General features: G+C 36.0%; 1 protein-coding gene across 2 annotated transcripts in view; it reads right to left on the bottom strand.

Moving 5' to 3' along the window:
* The window catches only part of LOC124408221 (transforming protein p54/c-ets-1), a 143,762-nt gene that overhangs the window by 18,500 nt on the left and 101,206 nt on the right, over window positions 1-24,056 (bottom strand). For both annotated transcript variants that reach the window (XM_046884989.1, XM_046884990.1), the window contains 2 exons: window positions 10,286-10,402; window positions 2,819-3,022 (listed from right to left, as the gene is read on the bottom strand). In XM_046884989.1, the coding sequence (XP_046740945.1) occupies window positions 2,819-3,022; window positions 10,286-10,402 (321 nt within the window). The remainder of the gene's footprint in view (window positions 1-2,818; window positions 3,023-10,285; window positions 10,403-24,056) is intronic.

Here is a 24,056-nt window from a genome sequence, read left to right as displayed (position 1 = left end):
TGGCCTACGGAAAAAAAGAGAAGGAAAAAAAATCCTCGCTTCCTTCGTGCAACACCGCAGAGTATATGCGTGAAACTTAAACACGACACGTAGAGAGAGAAATGAAAATAAATAAAACCTGCAAATGAAATCTCTCGCAAAAGGGAAGAGAGACCCGAGGTGAGGGGGTGGAGGGGAGTAAGAAAAGCTAACAGACAAAGATCTATGAATGAGTCGGCGGTATTAGGCGACGGTGAGGTCAGAGGATGTAGTATTTTAGTACATACATTCTTTTTTTTTTTTTTTTCTCCCTTTTATATACGTTTAGTATAATACTGTGTTGGGTATACTCCTATGGGTGGATATAGGTACACGCGTATGTATGTATGTATGTATATGTAGAAGATCTTTCCGTATGGTAGGTGGGAATTCAAACAACCTCTCGAGTCGTTGGTGTTCGTTAGTTTCTTAAGTGTTTCTTAATATCCGCTCCTGTTCGCGGAATCAAACCGATCCACTCTTTACTCACTTACCCAATTTTAAATTATACATGTTCAACGTACTTGTATTTGTACTTGTACTCACTTCGGCACGTATGCACGTCTCTGCGTACTCGTTACTATTTTCATTATCCTCACATACGTTACCCTCTACTATATTTCCACTCACATCTAATTTGGAAACAGAAATAATGGAATGTCAAATATCCTTCATTCGTTACAGACATGATCTGCTTTTACAGGATCTAACGTAACAGAGAATTTGCCAGGATGATAATAGTTACCAATTCTTAGCTTTGCTCCTAACTCAAGTATATAGACGTATGTACATATATTAAACAATTTTTTCTACAAAGCAGCCGAAAATTTTTCTGTAAAAAAAAAAATATCGACTCGTTCATTTATATTGTCCGTAATGAATTTGTGGCGACAATTAAGTGCAAAATAATCGTTTGAAAGACTTTTTTTTATCTGTCGAATAGATCCAGTAACGTGTAAGAACGAGTGCACAGGTGATGTTTTTGCTGTTGCGTTGTTTCGGATCTCTATTTTACTTTTTTTTTTTTTTTTCTTTCGATTTTTTTATTCACTTCATTTTTCGCTCGCTTTGTTCTTGCTGCTGCTACTGCTGTCGAGTTCTCTTTGTTCCCATGCGAGAGTTGCGCGGACCAAAACTAAAGAGCGTGCTGCTTGGATGTTCGTTGCGTGTTCACCGGTATACATGCGCACACGGTTAATGAACAGTTACTCGAAATCGTTCGATGTCGGTAACGCCGTTTAACGCCCCAAAAACTCCCCGTCGAAAGCTTGAAGAATAATATCGTTACCCACTCTCTCTCTCTATTTCGTTACAATGACGAACGATCGGGGATCAGGTGCGACACGCTCGATTACAAGGAATCACGGAACTTTGCTTATGGAGGTGAAGTTAAATCATGGGTGAACCTCTGCTTCCGGTGTATGTACACACCTCGAGCGGAGCCGCTTCATCAGACCTTCCCCCACCCCACCCCACCCCACCCCCAATTCTCTCAGCCTTTCAAACACATTCGTTAAACGCAATCCACCGTGTGCCTGAATACCTTCTATAAACCAGTGAATCCATAGACGTTGTAAAAGTAGGAAAAAAATCTTGATAAAAAAAAAAAAAAAAAAAAAAAAATAGAAAGACAATGAAACCACCTCGAGGATATTCGATGAAAATTTAAAGAAGACATGAATAGGTTGACCTGCGTCGCGCAGCGGTATTACCTGTACCTCTACCGGAAATCAGGAAAGAACCAAGAAATGGACTTCTGGTCAAGGAGCTGGCCCATTGAAATCCGCGCATAGAAATGGAACTATAATGACAATTATAAGGTACGTGCAGTAAAAGGCTGAGTTTCACTCGAGAAGAGGATTTTGGTTCGATGGAGGGAGGGAGGGAGGGGGGCACGTGGACTGGCTGAGCAATAACACAAGGAATTCAAGTAGAAGAGGAAGAGGAACAGGTACCTGTAGAAGATCGATGAATCGGTGCGTTGCACCTGATTTTCGTTTTCCAAAGTGGATTCCTTGTAATTCGAGTAGATTCGTCCGGTCGTTACGATGCCGCATCTGCTAGCCATAGTCATTATATTCTTCCGAGTCTATTGCGCGTGCAATAGCAGTGGCAGCCAGTGGATTTGCACACACTGCAGTGGTTGTTCACGCGGCTCCTATATATATATATAAGCCCCAACCCCTATGCATCAGGTAACGTACGTTGGACCCACGGAGAAGAGACTCTTCCGAATATCCGGCGTTCGAGTTTCTATGGGGCATCAAAGCGGGAAAGGGGGGGGGGGGGGGGAGGGCAGTTTCGAGGGCGTGTTGGCCCTTCACCCTCCGCATACTCCGAATGAAAAGTCTCGTGGGTTTCTCGCAAGGTACATGATCTCCGATTCCCTTTTCCCCTCATTTTCTCCAATTCTTTTTCTTCGTCTCTTCCACCCCCCCCCCCCCCCCCCCCTCCCTCTCCGCCCCTCTTCGCTACAGCTCTAAGTGCACGTTACCAAGTGGTGTGGCATTATATGATAGTTGTTCATTCTGCAGCCCCCGCGCAACAACCACCATAGAGAAGCACATTGCATTGTGCTTTTGTTGAGCGTTTATCTCTCACGTTTGAAAAACGTGTTCGCAGGTTTTTCTATTTCTATTTCTATTTTTTTTTTTTTTTGCTGCTAATGGGATGGGTAGGGAGTCTTCCTCGTTTTTTGGTATACCTATACCTTTCACCCGTAGTTTGGAGAAGAAGAAGAAGAAGAGAAAAAGGAGAAGAAATTCGCAAGGAAGTTTTCTACCCCGCCCACGACACTCACCTTTCTGCAGTATTTCGAGGTGCTCCCACAGTATGTCGCCCATGAAGGCTGGCGCCCTTGCCAAAAAGGACTCCTTGCCCATAGCGCATATCAGTTTTCCGGTCATGTGTTGCCACGGTTGCATCGCTACACCCTCAAGTGAGAATTCCCTGATTGCCCATTGGAGCCAGTGAGCTACAGCCGTTTCTGACCATTGCCTTGGATCTGAAACAGTTAATAAGAGAGGAAGGTTAGGAATATCAACTATAATTACTATAAAACTATTTTCATTAGTCAGTTTCTTTGTAATATGGATTATATATTGTTATACGGTAAATGTCTTTCGACATTTGAAACGAGGGCAAGAAAACGTCAAACGATCACAAGAAATTGTCGTTTATAATAAATTACATTATTATACAATTTATACATACAAAAATATTACTTTCAACGATACTGTGTAATATAATATAATATAATATAATATAATGTAATGTAATGTAATAATGAGTTTAACGACGAAGCGCAGCGTGGTTTTGTTACGTCAAACCTCTTGCAGTGAATACATTTCGATAAATATTTATCTAACCATTTTGGTAGAAACAATACCGCGAAACATTGGAATGTCCCATTGGCGGTGCGGTGCGGTGCGCCCATATTTGCACTCCATTCGTGTCTCTTACGCATTGTTTTGTCCCAGCAACGCAAAGCGACTTATTATATGCAGACACACTAGTTGTGCCCATATCCCTTTACTACGCCTTAGGGTACAGTCCTGTCCATAATCATAACCCGGTGGGACTATAGAAAATGATAAGGATTGAAAAAAACGATCGACTACCATTTTAGAATAGAGAGAAAATAAAATTAAAGGTTCATTTGCACGTTGCTATATAACATATATATATATATATATATATATTATATCCATATTATAGATGATACACATGTAATCACGATACGAAGTTGAAAATAAATACAAGGAAAGTCCCGTTGGATATACATATATGTATATTATTGTTACGAGTTATCATCATCACCCTATTAGTCACCATCGTAATTATCATCAACCGGCGAGAAAAACAATACAATAAAATAAAAGAACAGAACGCAAGCCGAGAGAGAGAGAGAGAGAGAGAGAGAGAAAAGAAAAAGAGAAAAAACGAAGAGGAATAAGAATCCAAGGATAAGAATACCGGGGTATGAATCCGAGCGAAATATATATCATTCCGCGAAACATGTCTGCAGACCGCATATGATAGTTCGTCCACGTCCATATTAATTCCGAGTTCGGATATATTTATATGTACTTGGATAAGTATACTGCCAATGACTATGGATGAGGAACGTCTGACTATATCGATGAACAATCGAGAAAAATACAGAGAGAGAATATCAATTCGCTTGACCGTTTCACTTCATTTCATTGTACTTCGTTCTGCTTTTTTTTTTTTTTTTTTTTTTAGCGTTCTTCGTATAATAATATAGATTAGTATAAATTTTTTTGAAGACTTTATTCCGCGTCAATCATAAAACGTAGTTCAAGTACTTGTACGACGATTATAGGCTGAAGTTATAGTAATAAAGTTAATATAACGAAATACTACTAACAATAAGTAGAGGAAGACCGAATCAGTCAAGTTTTCAAGATACGAATATATATATATATATATATATATATATATATATTTTGCTGTATTATGATTCAGCCGCGTTTCATCCGTCTCATTGATTATTATTCTTAAAAATTGCGAAACAACGATTATCCCGAAACGCTGAATGATTGCAATAATAACGTCACGAACGTCATCAGCCTCGTTATAACGTATACCTACGCGTCATGACGACAGACGAAATATAAAATGAGTACATAAATAGTAAATATCTATTCGAACGATCCTACAACATATATTCACGATCGGTGAGAGTTGGAAAAACCGCAGCGCCTATTCCAAGATCCAGAAAGTTGAATGAATGGAGTTTGCCCAACCGTTACATAGGTACATATATACATATACATATACACATACACATATATGTAAAGCTGCGTATACACACACTACCACAGCCACAGTTTATATATATATATAAGAGGATGTTGATAAGAGAAAAAAAAAAAAAAAAAAAGGGGGGAAAAAAAATAAAAGAAAAGAGAAAAGAGAAAAAAGTAGAGAGAAAGAAGAACGTAGAAAACGATGTGCAAAGCTACAACTGACGTCGCGCGCGTCTCGCGGGGGGCAGAAGGGCGTCTAGAGGGGTGTGGACTGAGGAGGGGGGCGTATAAACGTCACACCGCACGCTTTAGGTTCAAAGGGGCCGACACCGATGTTTGAGGATTGTGTCGATGTTTGCCTTACTTATTCCTTGTCAGCATTGTTAAGAGGTGCTCTGCCTCTATTTCTTCCTCCTTTTTCTTCTTCTTCTTCTTCTTCTTCTTCTTATAAGCCGTGAACGGTTCTCTCTCTGTACGAATGAGTGCTTTGGGTATCACAACCTTTAACGACACTGTTCATGATCAGTGCGTCGTATACACACGATTTACAGACGTGTTCGTCTCTCTTTCTTTCTTTTTTTCTTCCTTTTTCACGCTTCTTTCTCTCTATACGTATCTCTCTTTCTTCCTCTCTACAACTCACCATAGGATGATGATGCTCAACGGCTATTTAATGGATACAATACACAATGGGAAGGCCTGTAGCGTATTTCGAATCACATCATGCTGTACACGTTACACGTATTACATATGTACACCACATATGCACGTATTTATTATAGGTATGCGCAGAGAGCTAGTCGCCTGTGTAACCTACATCAAACCAGAGAATTTCGACGCGTGTAGTAGTTTACTTAAAGGGTGATGAAAATTATGTTGGCAACGCGTTACTGTAACTTTTTACATAAAGAAAAATATCTGAAATTTATTAAACCGTGATAAATAAAATAGAAATTATATTTTTCAAAGCCAAATTGCGCGATAATCATCCCCCACCCCCTCCTCATGTTTCCTTAAGTTAACGTTACTAACTTCAGCCTTGTTAAGGGGGATGCCCTGGACGATTTTGATATCGACTGAAACAGGGAGAAGAAAAAATAAATAAATCAATAAAACAAGGAATCTTGTCACTCTATTCTCGGCACCCCAGTCAAGTATTAAGAGAAGCTTTCTCGTCCTATCGATCGAACAGAGTTCTTTATATATATATATATCCTACTGCTATGCATACACATTTCTTCCTGTATTTAGCGGCGAGATTGCAGAATGATTTTTCCATCTGCTTATATATATATATACTCACACACACACACACACACATACATATATCCACGTAGTATAAGGTACGATGTTTGCGATAGCACGAAGGTAATAAAGGTTATTAGGAGAGTCCAAGTAGTGGGCGATAAGAATCGACCATGTATGATTGTATGCGCGTTATAAGGATATAGACATACCTACACGTACATAATATATGTGTACAAACACACGAGAGTCGTCGACGTCCATGCGAGTAAATGTTAAGATAGATAAAGTAGACAAAGAATGAGAAACAATAGGAGAGGGAGGGGGGAGGGCGGGGGTGAAAAATGAGAAGAAACCTGGTATATATATATATATATATATATGTGTAAAACTGTCTGCACTCGCCGCGGTGCAACTTGCGTTTGTATTTGTGTAAGTGTGTGAGTGTGCGATGGTGTGGATGTAGGTAGAATGGGAAAAGATGGAGATCCCCGTTTAGAGTTTGGTTATTTTTCTTTTATACTTATTTGGCTTGTGAATTGAGAAAGAAACCGCCTAGAAAGCTGGGCTCTGTTGATTTAGAAGCAAGTCACCTGTCAGAACTTTACCTGCATCGCAAACAACCGACATTTTCCTTCCAACGCCGCTGCCAGAGATAAGCCAAACGGTTACGGAGAACCTGCCAGTTTATTATTTGTAATTCAAGTATTCGACAAATCGTTTGACGAATATTCGTAAGGTGACTTATCGGCAAAAAAAAAAAAAAAAAAAGGTTATATAAAAATTAAGATCGAATACCGAAGGAGGAATAAACAAAGGAAATTAAAGTAATGTAAAAAAAAAAAAAAAGAGAAAACAAATTTGCAAACTCTCGACGATACTTCGCGTCAGATTTTGTGAGTTGATGTCGAAATGTTTTTTAAAAAGAATTTTTCGTATTTAACATGAAAATACACTTGGTCAATGAAAATAATGAAAAAGTTACAAAGTGTCTGATATTTTTTTCAAAAATTAAAAATCTCACCAATCTGTTATACTGTTTCGTGCGTTTATTTGTTGATACGATTATTATTATTATTATTATTATTATTATTATTTTATAATCAAACGACGATATTTCGATGTATTGCGATAAAAAGGGGAAAGAAGGAGGGAAGAAAAAAAATGGTAACCCTCGCTTCGCCATATTTGATCGCCATTTTGGTCTAAGGTCAAATAAATATCGGTATATATACTTCAACAAATCTCTTCTATCTGTGTAGCATTGACGTATAAATTATTGCCTCGTTGATGAAACTTTATGCCTAACATGCCGGAGGCTTTTGCATACGTATATAACGCTATAAGTAAATCAACGATCTTGCGGATTACGGTTCGCATTTATCAACACATCACCGGGAGGCCGTATGTCGGTAAAATGTATATGTATAGTATATACATTAGGGTGGTGCAAAAAAAAACCGACTATTTTTATTTTTTTTTGAATCTCGTGTGACAAAATGTTATTTTTTGATGTTTTAAGGGGTCGCTTCAAATTTTTAAAAATTTCAAAAATCGTCAAAAAATTAAATTAAAAAAATTGTATTATCAGTATTTTGTTTGAAGACGCTGATAATCGATCGCTTCGATTTGGAGTGAAAAAAAGAAAATCCAAATTTTCAGACAAAAAAAAAAGAAGAAATAATTTTTACCGTCAAATATTGCTCGTTATTATGTGTAAATAAATTTCGAAAGTAGATAAGCAATATCTCTTAGAACAATTGATATTCTCCTCATTTGATTTACGTTTATAATCGACTGAAACAACGACCGAAATAATTGTTTTTGTTTGAAAAATTGTGAGTAATCGCGTCACGCAAAACTACCACCACGTAAAGTCCGGTAACTTTTAAATTCCCATGCTCATAAAAAAAAAAAAAAAAAAAAAAAACTTTACTACTTATATTTTTTGGCGAATGACTCGAAATACCGAGAACAATCGAAGAGAGGGAGACAGAAGTAGAGAAAGAAAAAAAAGAGATACAGAGAGTTTCACATGCGCACAGGCAGACACAAGGTACGTTGCGCCGAAATTGCACGAAAAGAGAGGTGAAAATGAGGACGAGAGAGAGAGAGAGAGAGAGAGAAAGAGAGAGAGAATCATTGTAATGATTGACAATAATTACAGAGACGCGATCTCGACTGCGAAGGTATGTGAAGGCAGGACAAAAGGGAGGCAAGAAGAGAGAGAGGGATGGATGGATGGATAGACGAATTGTGAATGCGATGTTGATGGTTCTGATGGAGAGCCGATGCCACACATCCGGTATGCGCATTCAGAGCCACGCGGGTGTGACGTTACTTCCGGTCTACATGCCCTCACTGTACGTACCCACCAACTCCCGCGGTAAAACGTGGGCATGCCCTCCGGGGACCGGCAGATATCCTCGAACCTGGGCCAACTTATAGCCAACAGCCAAGAGCCAAGAGCCAAGAGCCACCTTCGCTCGGCGACTTGGTCTCTGACCTCATCGTCCTTCCGAACGTGCGATGTTTGTTGCATAGATACATATATATATATATATATATATATATATATATACCTATATATATATATGTACATATATTACATATACATGTACACATAATAAATCTTACGAATGTTGCGAAGTATCATCATTACTAACGCATGTAACGCAACGAGGTAATTCGATGAAGTGTATTGCGCGTGAATGAAAAAAAAAAAAAAGAAGGAAAATAATAATAATAATAATAATAAAAATAAACGTTTACAATAAACAAGATGACCCATTTTACATGAGCAGTTCGTTGTTTCGTTTGCACATTGTGTCGAATAACGAGTCGTGCTTAGACGTGAGGTCGCGAAAATTTTTTGAAATCACTTTTTATCGTTAAGATTGGACATTTTTTTTGGAGAAAGTTCATACAAAGGCAAATTTTTGTCCTCTTTTGTTTCTTGTATTTCAACGAATGGTAATTTTGTTCTTGACTTGTGATCAAAGTTACGGATTTTTTCGTTTCGAAACGGGACGTTTTTGCGTTTTTTTTTTTTTTTTTTTTTTTTTTTTTCCCCCCCGCCGTTAAAATAATTTTTCGCCTGATCGACGATTCAAAAAAATATTTGTCCGTCGACGAGTATTGCCGTTTTGATGTTTCGATGCGTGAAGAAAAATTGGCTTTTACGAAAATCGTTAGTAAATTCTTGTCGATAAAATATCGACGATGAATTTAAACTATACAATATAAATCATAAACACTGATTAGGTAAGGATAAAAAGTGTAAAAACGATGCGCGCGAATAATTGCGCGCAATTGAAGTTTCAACTCGATTCCGCTCGGCTGCAGACCTCGAACGAAACAAATTCGCAATCACTGCAATAACGATGAGGTGAGGTGAGGTGAGGTTAGGTTAGGTTATTCCGGACGATGATGATGATGATGATGATGATCATATGGTTATAGTGCAGCGAGATAGGGAGGGAGAGAGCGAGAAAGAGACAGAAGAGAAAAAAGACAGAGAAGGAGCCACGCGATTATGCCTGTTGAGCTAGAATTGTGAAATTCGAGTTTCGCTTCGGTGATTTTAGGCTTTATCCAACTTTCGAAGGCTGCGCGCAATTTCGTCATATATATATATATATATATATATATATATTTTACACACACACACACGCGCGAGCGTACACATGTGCAAATTTAATTTACTTGAGCACCTGGAGTTCGGCCGCATTTCGATTACAAATGTTAATAGCTTTTCGCTTTGCAATTAGTGTCGAAAAGTTAATCAATTTTATTTTTTATCTGCTTCGTTTACTTTTACGTTTCGGTTAACGAAATCTCTTTTCAATATCGAAAGGTTATTTACGTACGTGTTTTTCGTTGCGTTTTTTTTTTTTTTTTTTTTTTATTTTCATTTTTCTTTCTATTTTTTTTTCTCCTTGTTCCTTTATTATTATCATTATTATTATTATTATTATTATTTTTTTTTTTTTAACAGTATTTTCGTATCGCCGCGCTAATGACAAGAAATTGCACAATTGTACGAAAGAAAGAAATAATAAATAAATAAATAAATCATTTTGTAACGAATAATTCTAAACTGAATCACGAGTATGTGAAAAATACGAAAATATCAGAGATTATTGTGTAAATGGAGTTTATTTATTGAGAAAAGGAAAAAATATAACAGGTGAAAGAAGTGGAGAGAAAATTTTGAAATTTAAGGCACAAATAAAACGAATGGTTATTACCTTTAGTTATGTTGAGACGTATCTGTTCCTTTTCCCATGAGGCAAAAGAAGCCTTTAAGGCCTCGGTCATCTTCTTGTTTGTACCAGGCGTCAGCGGTGGGACCTGCGCCGGGATGTCTGCAACGAATGAAAACGAAGATCCGTTATTGCCATATTCTAAATGCGAATCAAAGAAATTTTTCGTGAATTCGAGTTAATATTCTTACCGGTTTAGCCAATCAATTTCTTGAATATATATATTATTCATAATAAACTGCAGCTCTTTGTTTGATCATAAAGTGGAATAAATTTATCTACATATGTATATACTGTTTTTTTTTTTTTGAGTCTTGTTTGACAAAATGTTAGTTTTTGATGTTTTAAGAGCCCACTCCAGAGGACAGTTCAGAAAAAAAAATTTTAACAGGTCGCTCCACATTTTTTGAAACGTCAGAAATCGTCAAAAATCGATTTCTTTTTTTTTTTTTTTTTGGGGGAATTTTTTTTCTCGTTACGGTATAATTTTGTAGACAAAAAAAAAAAAAAAAAAAAAAAAAAAAAAATAATAAGTTTCCGAAAATTTCAGTACAAAATTTGAATTTCGAAAGATCGCTCATAATTTTTTTTTTTTTTTCAATTTTTCGGTGCATTTCTTTAGATCTTTTCGAGCGACCTTTTAAAAATTTTTTTTTTTTCATCTGTCCTTTGGAGCGAGCTCTTAAAACATCAAAAACTAACATTTTGTCACACGAGACTCTAGAAAAACAAAAAAAAAACGTTCATCTATACTGTAAGTAACGACAGAAGACACGGGGGGTAAAATAGAAAATTTGTGCAACAATCATAGTTTTTCAACGCGGACGATATACCTAAAAGCGAAAAATAAAAATATCCGCCAATTAAGAAAAGTGAGGGTGACGCGACGCGCGACGTCCGGCTGTTGTGAGAAGGCGAGTTCGGGGCACTTCACACAGTTCTTGGCGGCGTTCGATGGATGTGTGTTATATTTCATGAGGCGGTGGGTAGAGGTAGATTGGTGCGTCAGGTGTCGAGGGTCAGGGCGAGGGGATCGTATCCTAGATACAATCGTCCCTGCAGCACCGGAGGGTCGCAACTGTCCGGTGCAGCGGCAGGTGCTTGTTGTAATACATATAGATATGTATGTAGACGGTGAAAATACATCGCGGGCGCAACAACTTTCATATATACACCGCGAATGTAATGCACGCAGGTACGTTGAAGATACAGGATGATCTGCTGTTACGCCAGAGATCGGTGAAATCGAAAATTTTCGGTATTTATTTATTTATTTATTTGTTTATTTTTTATCAAGTATTAGATAAAATTAATTGAAATATACATTTTTTTTTTTTAAATAAATTATTTATTCATACCATTGTTAGCGATTATTTGAACATTGAAGAATTGAAACAATAGTACTATCAATTGCCTAAATATTGAATGATTAATTTTTTTTTTTTTTTATCAAGTATTAGATAAAATTAATTGAAATATACATTTTTTTTCAAAATAAATTATTTATTCATACCATTGTTAGCGATTATTTGAATATTTAAGAATGCAAATAATAGTACTCATCGATTGTCTAAATATTGAATGATTAAAGATAGAAAAGTTAGTAATTATTTGAATACAAAATAGTTAATGTTAAATATTTTTCAATAGTTTCGATATTCAGTAACTGATAGCCGATATAATTAATAATAATTTGTGTAATATTTGATAATTCGTAATAGACATTCAATTATCAATTATCAAATATTTCACAAATGAATAATATATTGGCTATCGATTACTGAATATCAAATCAATTAAAAACATTTAACATTGACGATTGAATATTCAAAGAATTATCAATTATTGTTATTATTTCTATCATTATATTATAAAATTCATCCGCGATATGATAATTATACATAAATACATATATATATATATATTATGTATTAGTTATAATACATAATATATAATTATATATATATTAGTTCGTACGTAATATGAAGCTGTTAATCGCAGGTGTTTCGCGACTGCGATCATCGTACATGCATGCACGCATGCATGAGTCGAACGACCGACCGGTGTGACTAAATTTAAGCTATATTGACCTGAGCAGCCTGACAGGCGACTCACATATGTGTGTGTGTATATATATGGGGCATTCCATGAACATCTCGATAAAGATTCTACGACGATGTCTCGGAATTGGTTTTGCAATTTTTTTTTACACGAAGAAAAACGCGCTCGTAATTTTTTTTTTCATACAATTCTTCTACCCACCGTATAAATCTGAACTATGATCGATGAAATTTTGAATATAAAAAAAAAAAAACCACTTTCTAAAATCTACAAGAAGAAAAAATTGTTGTTAAAACGAGAAAAAAATAAATAAATAAAAGAAATGAAGAAAAATCTTATAAAATGTGTGTGTTTTTTTTTCTACCGACACCTATTAGAAGACCGAGATTTCATAAGTTTGAAAGATGAATAAGAGAAAAGAACTAGTAAAAAAAGAAACCAATTATTATCATTATTGTTCGATTGAATTTTGTTACATGAAAAATTAATGGAAAATTTAGCATATATATATATATATATATAACATGAGCTGAAAAATGACTGTTCAAAGAGTTACAGGGAATCGAATATATTATATAGGATAATGTGAAAAACGCAATCCAATCCGTGATACTGATATTTCTTTTTTCTCTTTTGTTTCTTTTTTCCCTATCATCTATCTTTCGAAGTTACGAAATGTGTATAATATATTTATTTAAATGAGTAAATTCAGTCCCACAGATCGAGAAGATCGAAACGATACAATTAATAAAGCTTTCGATGTTTCTTCTTCGATTACACATATTATGCGTGCGTACATACATACATACTGCATTATATAAGGTGTGTGTGTGTGTGTGCGTGTATAAGCTACTGTCAAGGAATCTAAATTTTGTCACGCGTAGGTCAGCTACCCGAAGTTTATATTCGCCTTGTATTATAATTTAACGAGGCATCATCGCGTCGTATATACGTGGATACATATGTGCGTAGGGTTCGTTGCGTCGATCGCAGGTAAGTTTACGTTTCTTTATTCTTATTACAAATCACGACGTCGCACGAGCCTATAAAGACGAGTATAACGGAATAAGAATTAAACAATTGATCGATTTCGCCTGTAAAGCGAAGCTAGATATTCTATATGTACGTACATACATATTCATAGGGAATTGTAAGAAATGTAATTAATTTAAAATGAAAAAAAATAAATAAAAATAAAAAAAAAAAAAAAAAAAAAAAAACAGACAAGATAACACGTAAATGAAACTCGATGATTTTATTTATTTTACAGATACAACTATAGATTCGAATGAATTCTATATATAATTGAATTAATTCATTTAAAATTTGTCGAATGAAATGAAATTTCATAATTTTTTTTTTTTTTTTTCTTTTTCTCTCTCTCTCTCGCTCTCTCTCTCTCTCTCTCTCGAAAATTTCATTCGTCGAACCGATCAAGACGATCTTGCGTCTAAATATGTTTAAATAAATACTTGGAAGTAAGGATCGAACGAATAATCGAAAAGAATATCAGCAACGTTTCGATAAAGAAAATGTTGGTTCATTTATAAGTATACATGCAAGAATGAAGGATAAAAAGTTGTTGGAGAAAGGGAAAAAAAAAAAAAGAAGAAGAATGAAAAGAAGAAAAAAAAAAAAAAACAACGCGTACGGGTAAAAGTCGTGGAAAAAGACCAGAGAAGAAAGAAAAAACATAAATAAATTAATAAAAATAAAAGAAGAAGGAGAAGAAAAAAAGAAATAGAGAACAGAAACGGATGATAATAATCAATCGAAATGCAGATGCAGATGTAAATTATTGACCCCACGACGACCTCTGATCGCGCGCTCCAAATAAATTTGCATAAATATTCGTAATTAGACCATTTGCGTGCCTGAAGCGGAGATCGCTTCGCCCTGCCACGTATGTATGAGCCATTCCACCCCAAACCGGTGATTTTTTTTTTTTTCAATTTTTAAGTACGGTGTAGAGTATTCGGAAAGAATCATGTTACATTGAGTTTTAGATATTTTTAAATCGCGAGTTTGATGTTGTTTACTACTGTGAGAAAAAGCGAAGAACTAATTATTATCGAAAGAAAGGCACGGAAAATTTTCTCGTGAAATTTTTTTGTGGTGAAAAACGAAAATTTTCAGACCAAGATGAGAACGCGTGAAATATAAATTTTAATTTTTTTAAACTTACGTTTGGTCTTGGTCTGAAAATCTTTCTTCCTTCGACAACGAATTCGTGTGAAAAAATTTCCCCGTTATCCAATCGATTCGGACCAATCCATGAAAAATTGGTATTTTCCTGTTTTTCGGTAGAGATAAAAATTAAACCGGTGATTCAAAAAATGTGAAACTCAGTGAAGGATGATTTTTTTTTTTGATTTTTTTTTTTTTTTTTGTTTTTTCGAGTCTCGAAACTCTGCACCATAGTAAAAACAATTTTTTTTTTTTTAAATTACCGATGGTAAGGATCATTACGTAGCTCGGTTCGGTATGGAATGCCCTATATAAACACACGTGTATTAATTAATGCACAGATGGATATTTCCCCAGGTGCGATAACCCTGAAAACTCATAGATTAAACGAGGATAAGAAGTCGAAGAAGAAGTCGAAGAAGAAGAAGGGAAAGAAACGAGAAACTAAACGTACAAAAAAAAAAAAAAATCGAAAAAAAAAGAAAAAAAAGACAAAAGAAAAGCAAGGTTTAAAAAAACCGCGTCATTTTTTATTCCCAATACCGCTTGTAATTTGGCTATTCGTCCGCTTTAAACGACCAAATGGATGAGCCGCGGGCTTCTTGTAGATTTTTTTTTTAAGCCTTCTTTTTCGACGATTGTAAGAAACATGAGGACACTCGTCGTGACGACCCTGGTAATGATCCTTGACCTAACCGAACCCTTGCTGCCCGTTCGAATAGTTCGAGATCTAAGATCGAGGAGTGATCGCGAGGTCACGATGAACATCAAGATCGTTCGCGATAAGATAATTTTTTCCTTCCTCTTATCGACATCATCGAAACAAACTAATTACATTTCCCAACTTAAACATATCACTTCAATCTATGTATATAAAAATACAAAAACAAACACAAATTATACATATAGATAGACATGTATATATAAAAAAAAGTTTGATAATTTTGCTTTTCTTAGTCGTTAATTAATTATTCATTTTTCTTTCTTTTTCTTGTAGTTTCTTTGATCACAGTACCTTTATTTCGATGCATCGCGTTTCGAATTATTTGACAGGCGGGTGACGATTCACCGTTCAAAAAAATGACCAATTTTTTATTGCCCCCCCCCCCCCCCCCCCCTATTTTTACGAAAAAATTCTTCACGCATATATATATATATATATATATAAAACATACGTTATAATTATATATAAATTTTAGAAGAAAAAAAATCATATTTTTCTCCACCTTTTCGAAAGGACGAAGATCGGGGGGAGGGGGGGGGGGGGGATTAAGAAAAAGTAACATATATTACTACGGCACGTGCCTGGTTGCGTTTTTTTCAACTGCACAGCATTCTGCCTCTGCAATACGCGGCCTTTTTCTCGCCCCGATCAACGACTAGAACGAACGAGCATTTTAAGCTGCAGCAGCTGTAGACCACCTTCTTTTCCCTCCGACAGGCTTCGTATTTCCAACCACCCCCCCCCCCCTGCCCCTCCCCCCGCCCTTTGCTCTAATCACCCTAGGACCAAACTTCTTCGCATATATTTATAATAATATGGATGTACGTGATATACAACGCTAGAGCTATTTATTATACATAACGCAAAAATATTATCTCTAAGTAGAGGTATACGATAAAAAATGTTCATTTTCTTTTTTTTTTTTTTTTTTTTTTTTGGTTACAGATTAGAAGAAAATCCAAACGAATATTTATTATTTTATGATGCGTTGTTTTTTTACCTTTTCTTTATTTTTCTTTGCTTTCATTTCTTGTTCAGAAGTTGCGAATTATACGTTGTAAATTTTCAATTGTCGCCCGACCGACGCGATAGTGGAAATTATTTTTACAAAGAAAACATTCGTTCCGATACAAAATTTTTGTTAATCTAATAGGAGAAAAACAGAAGGAGAGAAAAAAAAAAAAAAAAAAAAAGAATACAAACCGAAGAAACGGATTAAATAAAATATCGCAACGTAACGGGAGACTGTACATTATCAATAACAATTACGTACAGATACACCGGATGGCAAATTTCTTCCAATTTCATTTATCCCCATCATGTTAATATCGTTTGTACTGTAATTTTCCCTTGTAAATTCACCTAGCGCGGTAATTTCTCAGTACGAAGTTATTTATTTATTTTTTTTTTTTGTTTTCAAGCGGGGGGGGGGGGGGGGGGTAGAACACAAAATCGATTATCGCACAAACTAGTGGTTTACAACAACGTGGGGGGGAAAAAAAAAAGACATTAACAATAGCCATGTACGAAAGTATGCATATATTATACATATATATATATATATATATATATATAAGTACCTACATTTAAGAGTACTTATTTATAGAATATACATACGAAGATAGGAGCTGAGCTGTGCTACGTTGTGCAGCACAGCAGTAGGTAGGTAACCTTATAGGGTAAGGCACCAACAACACATCGCACATGTTCGAAAGAAACGCAAAGTGGCCTGAGGATGGTGAGAGTAAGAGGGGAGATGGAAAGTGGAAGGCAGGGATGGGGGGATGGGGGGGGGGGGGGTAAGGTATGGAAAGGCACAAGGTACACCTGTTGCACGACTGTTGCCCACCACCACCCCTCGCACGACGGCGGCACCTTGACGACGACGCGACGCCTTGCAAACCGTCGTCGTCGCGACGCCAAGTCGAAATATCATGCCTATCTCTTACAGTTAGTTATACACACGTGGATACAAGGAGAGCCTTGTTGAACAACCTTCTTTATTTTTGTTCTTTTTTTTTTTCTTTTTTTTTTTTTTTTTTTTTCTTCAGAGGGTGGGAGAGGGCATCGGAACGAAAAAACCGCTGCTTTTTGGTCACGCTTCGAAGACTATATACATATTACTTATGGGGATCGAAATTTGGATCACGAAACTTTGTGCAAGGATCGAAGAGAAGAAGAATTTTAAACGGCTGTGAGTGGTAGTTTTTTATTGTTTTGTTTTGTATTTTTTTTTTTTTTTTTTTTTTTTTTGCGGAAAAAGGCACCTGGGACGAAAATAGTCTTCGAGTGTTATTTTTTTTTCTTTTTCTTACAAAAACTTGAGAACGAAATGAACTAGCCAAGGGATCAATGATGAAACGAAACGAACGCGAACGAACGTAGAAATATTGAAAGGTGAAATTCGACTAGAAACCGACCGAAATCTGAAACAATTGAAGAGGAGAATTAAAAAGGCCGTTTCGGACCCAAGTGCCGAAATTTCAAGAGATGATACTTGGGCTAAGAAACCAAAAAAAAAAAAAAAAGGGAGAAAAAAAATATTTTTTGATCGTTTGGCGCAAGCACAAAGCTGTGCTTCGGAGTGTCACGAGCGACGAGCATGTGGCAAAAATGTAGGTAGAAAAAGAGAGATATAGAGAGAGAGAGAGAGAGAGAGAGAGAGAGAAAGAGAGATATGGAGATGAGCTAGGAAATGTAATTTTAACTTGATTCCGCGGCAGAGTCAGAGAGCATATTTGTTTGTGTATAGATAGATAGATAGATAGATAGATAGATAGATAAATATATGTACGAGTACAGGCGCATTGCAGACGCAGACGAAGTTGGCTTAGCCGGTGCTTCTTGGTTTCGAATAAGTTTGCCAAGGCGGCGCCCGGTTGGTCGGTTACCTTGGTATTTTGGGAAGGTTCCTATCGGAATTAAGGCGGGCTTAACCTTGACTCCAAGCTCGTGCTAAGGAGATTCGCCACTCCTCGATTCGTTGCTTCGTCGAACACACTTCCAGGATCAATTCCCTCCCAATTCCCGATCTCTACACCCTCCCATAACACACGAACACACGCACACACACACACACGGTATTATATATAAATTATAATCTACGAAAACTTTTGCGTTTTCCATTTTATTATTGCTATCATTCGTCAGATATTCCTTCTCCACTTTCCCTTACAGAGGATAAAGAAATAACGAGATTTTTCTTTTCTTTCGGGGGAGGGGAGGGGGTCGGAGAATTAAAAAATAATGCATTCATAATAACGGATTTTGAAAAAGGTAAAAATCCATTTTATCATCGACTTCAAAAGTGTAGAAACTGGAAAAACAGTAAAGTAAAAACGTTGGATTTCTGACCTTTCGAAATTTTGAATTTTTCAAGTATTAAAATTCTATGCAACAGATTTTTGCGTTTTTATTGATGCATTTCTTTCAATTCGAAATTTTAAACCTTCAATCGTCTGACCATTCGAACTTTCGACTTCGGCAAGAGTTTTTTTTTTTTCATCTTTTTCCTTATTTGAACAAAATTTCCGTCCGATTCTAACTAAAAATGCGGTAATCTTTTGTCCGAGAAAAATTTACGCGGACATATTTCGCCAGTAGAATTCCATACACAGTCCGATCCTTCCATATAAAGTTTATCGCCTGTGAACCGCAGCAATCTAAAATGATGAAACGGGTTTTTGATCCCACCCACAATTCTCTTGGGTTTTTCGTAACGGGGAACAAAATACTGGGAGGTAAATCTGAGCGATAATACCTATCGCGAAACAAATCCATCGACTATATGTATATAGGTAACCCAAGAACCAGGAAGAAGCGTCTAAAGAGTCAAAGTTCTGAAGAATAAAGTTTTGATAAAGTAAAATTACGAAAATTAATGAAGTGAAAACAAAAAAAAAAGAGAATCAGAATAAACGGAAATCCAAATGACCAGTATTCCGAGCGTAAAAATATCGAAAATCCAAAACGAGTTTCGAATTATTAAATTTTCGCACAATTTTATAGACAAAAAAAAAAAAAAAAAAAAATAAGTTTCCGAAAGTTTCAGTTCAAAATTTGAATTTCGAAAGATCGCTCATACCTTTTTTTCAACTTTTTGCTGCATTTCTTTAGATCTTTTCGAGCGACCTTTTAATATTGATATTAAAATTTCATAAATTTTTTTTTCTTCAATTCAGTAAGAAAGAATCTATAACAATACACCAAGACATGAATTAAAAATCAAACAAAATACTGAAAATATAATTTTTTTAATATAATATAATGACGATTTTTGACATTTTAAAAAATTTGGAGCGACCTCTTAAAATTTTTTTTTCGAGCTGTCCTTTAGAGTGGGCTCTTAAAACATCAGAAATTAACATTTTGTCACACGAGGCTCAAAGAAAAAAAAAAAAAAAAAAATAGTCGGTTTTTTTGCGCCACCCTAATGTATATACATATATATATACACATAGATATTATAAATAATATTAAACGGTAGGTTGGTTCGTTAGAAAATAACAAAGTTGAAGTGTAATCAGAGGCTCATTAGCGCGGCAGCGGTTAAGTGGCTGATGGAGCGTATTGTTAGAGCGATTATCAGCGGGTCCGTTCCTCCGCGATACGCGAGTAACTCGCAGGCATGCATGAGAAGCCGAGTGTGGTCTGGACGATATCAGGCTGCCACTTCCTGCCGGCAGGACTCACCGCGGAAAGATTAGCACCGAGCTTGACTGCGGACTCAAATCTTCACTGATTCTTGTCAGGGATGCTGACGTAGAGAGTCGAGAGTTAGTTGCCCAGCGTCTGGACCAACGATTTCTCTCCTCAACCTGCTGCGTTTATCCCATGACAAGGAAATGCCCGATAAATAAGGAAGTCGCGTCCTGAGATTTTTTTTTTCGTTTTTTTTTTTTTTTTTTTTTTTTTCAATTTTTAGAAATCATGCTAATAAAAACGTGAATTCAACGACGTTGATCATAGTCCCGAGTTTTTCAGCACGAGTGTGATTTATAGTGAATGCTTTTTTTTTTTTTCTTTCTACGCGTATCATACATCACGTTATTGTACACGTGACTTCTTCGTCCTCTGTCATTTTCATACGCAAAATTCGGAGGATTTCGTATGTACTGACGACGGTACGAATTCATAATGATAATAATTATCGTTAAAATTTCGTTGGTACCAAAACCATACTTGCAAGTAAATTTCGTGTATTATTGTTATCCGTGAACACGCACGTTGCGAGAGGATGGAATGGAAAATTATACTCTGATAGCTGCGCGTGCGATACCCTGCTATCATTCGTAATGTCACCCACGCGGATTGGGTATATACATATATACATGTATATACATATATATATATATATATATAGTAAAGTAAATGTGTCCGAAAGAAGCAACCGAGTTCGTCATGCAATCGGGAGAAGCCGCGACTGCGAGCGAGTGTTGAATACGATAATAAAATAAACTCTTGTTGTTGTTGTTGTTATTATTGTTATTATTATTATTATTATTATTGGTGTTGTTAAAAAGTTGACAAAAATTAGCGTAGTAGTTACTGATAAATCATATCAGAAGCTTCTTTTCCTTCTTCTTCTTTTTTCCTCTTTTCTCTTTTTTTTGTTTTTTTTTTTGTCATCGTTTCCTGGTCAACGATAATAATCGTGAAAAAAAAAAAAAAAAAAATACAGGGGAGGCAGCACAAAATTTTTTAATATCTCAAAAAATTCAAGTAGGCAAATTGGTTCCCCCCGTTGAAATTTTTTTAAATAACAAAGAAATGAAATTAACCAGCTAAACTTTTCATTAAATATATAAATTATACGATAATCATTAAATCGATTAATAATTGCAAAGCTCATAAACGCGAAACGTTTCAAATTGTCCTTCACTCTCCGATAACTCGTGAAAAGTTAAAATAATTATATCAACTTAAATTTTACGAGGTACTTCATTACTCGAGAAGCTTGAATGATAATAATAAAAAAAAGCAAAAAAAAAAAAAAAAAAAAGTAAAAATTTTATTCAAATTTTAGGCATTATTTTCTTATAAGGGTTCTGCTTTGCCCCCCCCCCCCCCCCCACCCATCTTTCGCTACGAACTGCAATATTATTTTTTTTTTTTTTTGTTTTTTCTCTCCGATCTCGCGAATTGGCGGGCTCTTTTCGATAATCGTAATTTGTTTCGCCTGTTGGATGAGGAGTTCGAGGAGTAAGTAGCCGAGTACAGAAACGGTTTCAAAGGCCGTTGAACATAAGTGAGAATCGAGGGGGTGGGGGAGAACGAGAAGGGTTCGGGGGGGTGAAGAGGGGGGAGGGGTGGGGGTGGGGGTGGGGGGGGGGCTTCGTGGGATACTTGACTTGCAAGGAGTGTAGATGGAGATTAAATACTTATGTACGATGCGTCGCGTTAGCACGGGCCAAGAAGGGGCGCCGAGGGGCGACAGGCGGCCACATTATACCCCAGGTCACGTTTCTCTGCGAGACTACGAGCCTCGATCGACGGTGACACGACGACGACGTCGCGACGTCGACCGAGTGGGTATGAAAAAACCACAAACTTAAGATTGCCGCGATTCGTTCAAAGCTCTCGAAACATCGGTTGGGGCAAATTTTTTTTTTCTCACGAATACTCGGTGCCCGGATTCTTGAAATTAGGGGAAAAAAAATTGAGAGTCGATGCGGCAAGGAAAAGAAAAAGACGCATTTTATTAAACACGAAGTATATATCGACTTTGGATGGTCGTGTTTTTTATTTGTAACCTTTTTTTTTTTTTTTTTTTTTTTTTTATGCTAGAAACTAGAGAGAAAATTCTATTTTTCTTCTTAATTCGACAGCAATTAATTTAAATACCAATTAAACTGAAATCGAGCGTATAATTGAGTTACCCTTAATTCGTAAAAGAAAAACGATTTTGATTTTCCTGAAAATCTGTCAATTTCATTAAACCTATCAAGTCACAATTGCTACGCGATTTCTTTCGGAAAAACAATTTCACTCCGCGGTTACAGAAAACAGATTGGACAAAATCGGCGACAATTCAACCATAAATTGCGCTTGTTTTGGTACTGATGAGAAAAAAAAAAACAAACAAATAAATAAATAAGTAAATAAAAAAAATTAATCTCCACGACCGGTGTAAAGTTTAAAACGAAAAAAAAAAAAAAAAAAAAAAAAAAAAAACGTGCGTGAATGAAATTACGGCATCAGGCACAGGTTAGACCGATGAAAATCTATCGAGTGCAATTTGCAGTTTGAAAATTGTTCAACTGACCGGTTGAAACGGCGCGATTGCGTTTACACAACTGGGACAGGATAAATTTATACCCGAACCAATAGCAATCAGGGTTTGGAACATGATTGACTGAACGTAAAATATATATGTAATGCCAATAATAGTTCAGCTGCTACTATTTTCCGGGTTACATATATGTATGTATGGTACGTATACCTGCAGTTGTAGGGCACAATATTTCATCGAATTTTCGCTGTGACGATATAACAAAATCGTTTAATTAATAAACGACGAACAGATCAGATTCGTCATGCTGGAATTATTTTTAAAATAAAACACTGTGCAATCGCTTTTAAATTATCTGCACGCGTTGATAGAAGTTAAAATATTTTATATCGTAAGTATATTGTGATTCTGACGTGGCGTTTTGCTTTTTTTTTTTTCTCTCTCTTCTTTTTTTCTCTTTTCCTCTTCTTCTTCGTCATCTCGTTACAATTTTTTTTTATCATTGTTCGGATAAATTTTGCGGTAATAAAAGGGCAAAAAAAAAAAAAAGAAAAAGAAAATTATTCACCGAAATTATAATTTTCTCTTTCGTACTTTTTTTCTCTCCTCATTACACTTTCGAAAAACTGTGGAAAACAATTCTGTGAAATAATAACGATATTGTAATACGTTAAACACATTGAATAATAAAGAAGTAAAGTCAATAATAATAATAATAATAATAATAATAATAAAAGAACGCATTACTTAGGTATATTGTAGATTTATTTTACACTTGTAATATGTGAAACGATGTTAAAAATGGAATAACTTTGAATGAAATTAGATGAGAAAAAAGAATGTGAACAAGAAGTTGGAAGCTCGTATAAATATATATACATATTATATATAAAAAGAAAAAGGTCTTGAAGGGATTTGTGAATTTTGAGGAAAAGCAATTTTCAAATTTCAATAAACGTTACGCGATTGAGAATGACGTTGAAAACAAATAAGAAGAAAGGGGTAAAAAAAAAAAAAAAGAAGAAAAAAAAAGAAGAAAAATATGGAAACATTTCGCGGCACGTTAGGTATAGTAGTGTTACAATATATATATATATATATTATAGTACATGTATTATGCATATATATGCATGACGTAGGCGAAGGCGTAAATGTATAATATAGAGACACGAAGACAGGGACAGGGATAAGAATCGTGGATAAAAAACAACATGGCCGAAGTAATCGCGACGCGGTTGGCTCTCGGTTGGCGAGGTTTACGCGCGGCTGCGTAGACACGTGCCAACGACAGATGACAGTGACGGTCCGCGAGTCCCTCCTCCAGGTTCTCGCCGAGGCCTGCTGAGTCGTCGAGAGGAATGAGATAGAGAGACGTCCCGAGATATTGGAGGAGGTGTGGGCAGCGAGCGCCTCGTTATACATACACATACACATATGCATACATATGTGATGTATAGTTCACGATTGTGGGTGGATATCGTGAGCATTTGGACGCAGTGACGTGTTAATCGTCGAGGAGGAGAAGGAGGAGGAGGATGGTGAGGGGTAGAGTT

Source organism: Diprion similis, chromosome 7, assembly GCF_021155765.1.
Source record: "Diprion similis isolate iyDipSimi1 chromosome 7, iyDipSimi1.1, whole genome shotgun sequence".
Classification (NCBI taxonomy): domain Eukaryota; kingdom Metazoa; phylum Arthropoda; class Insecta; order Hymenoptera; family Diprionidae; genus Diprion; species Diprion similis.
Note: the sequence above shows the minus strand (reverse complement) of the source record. Positions and strands in the feature narration are given on the sequence as shown.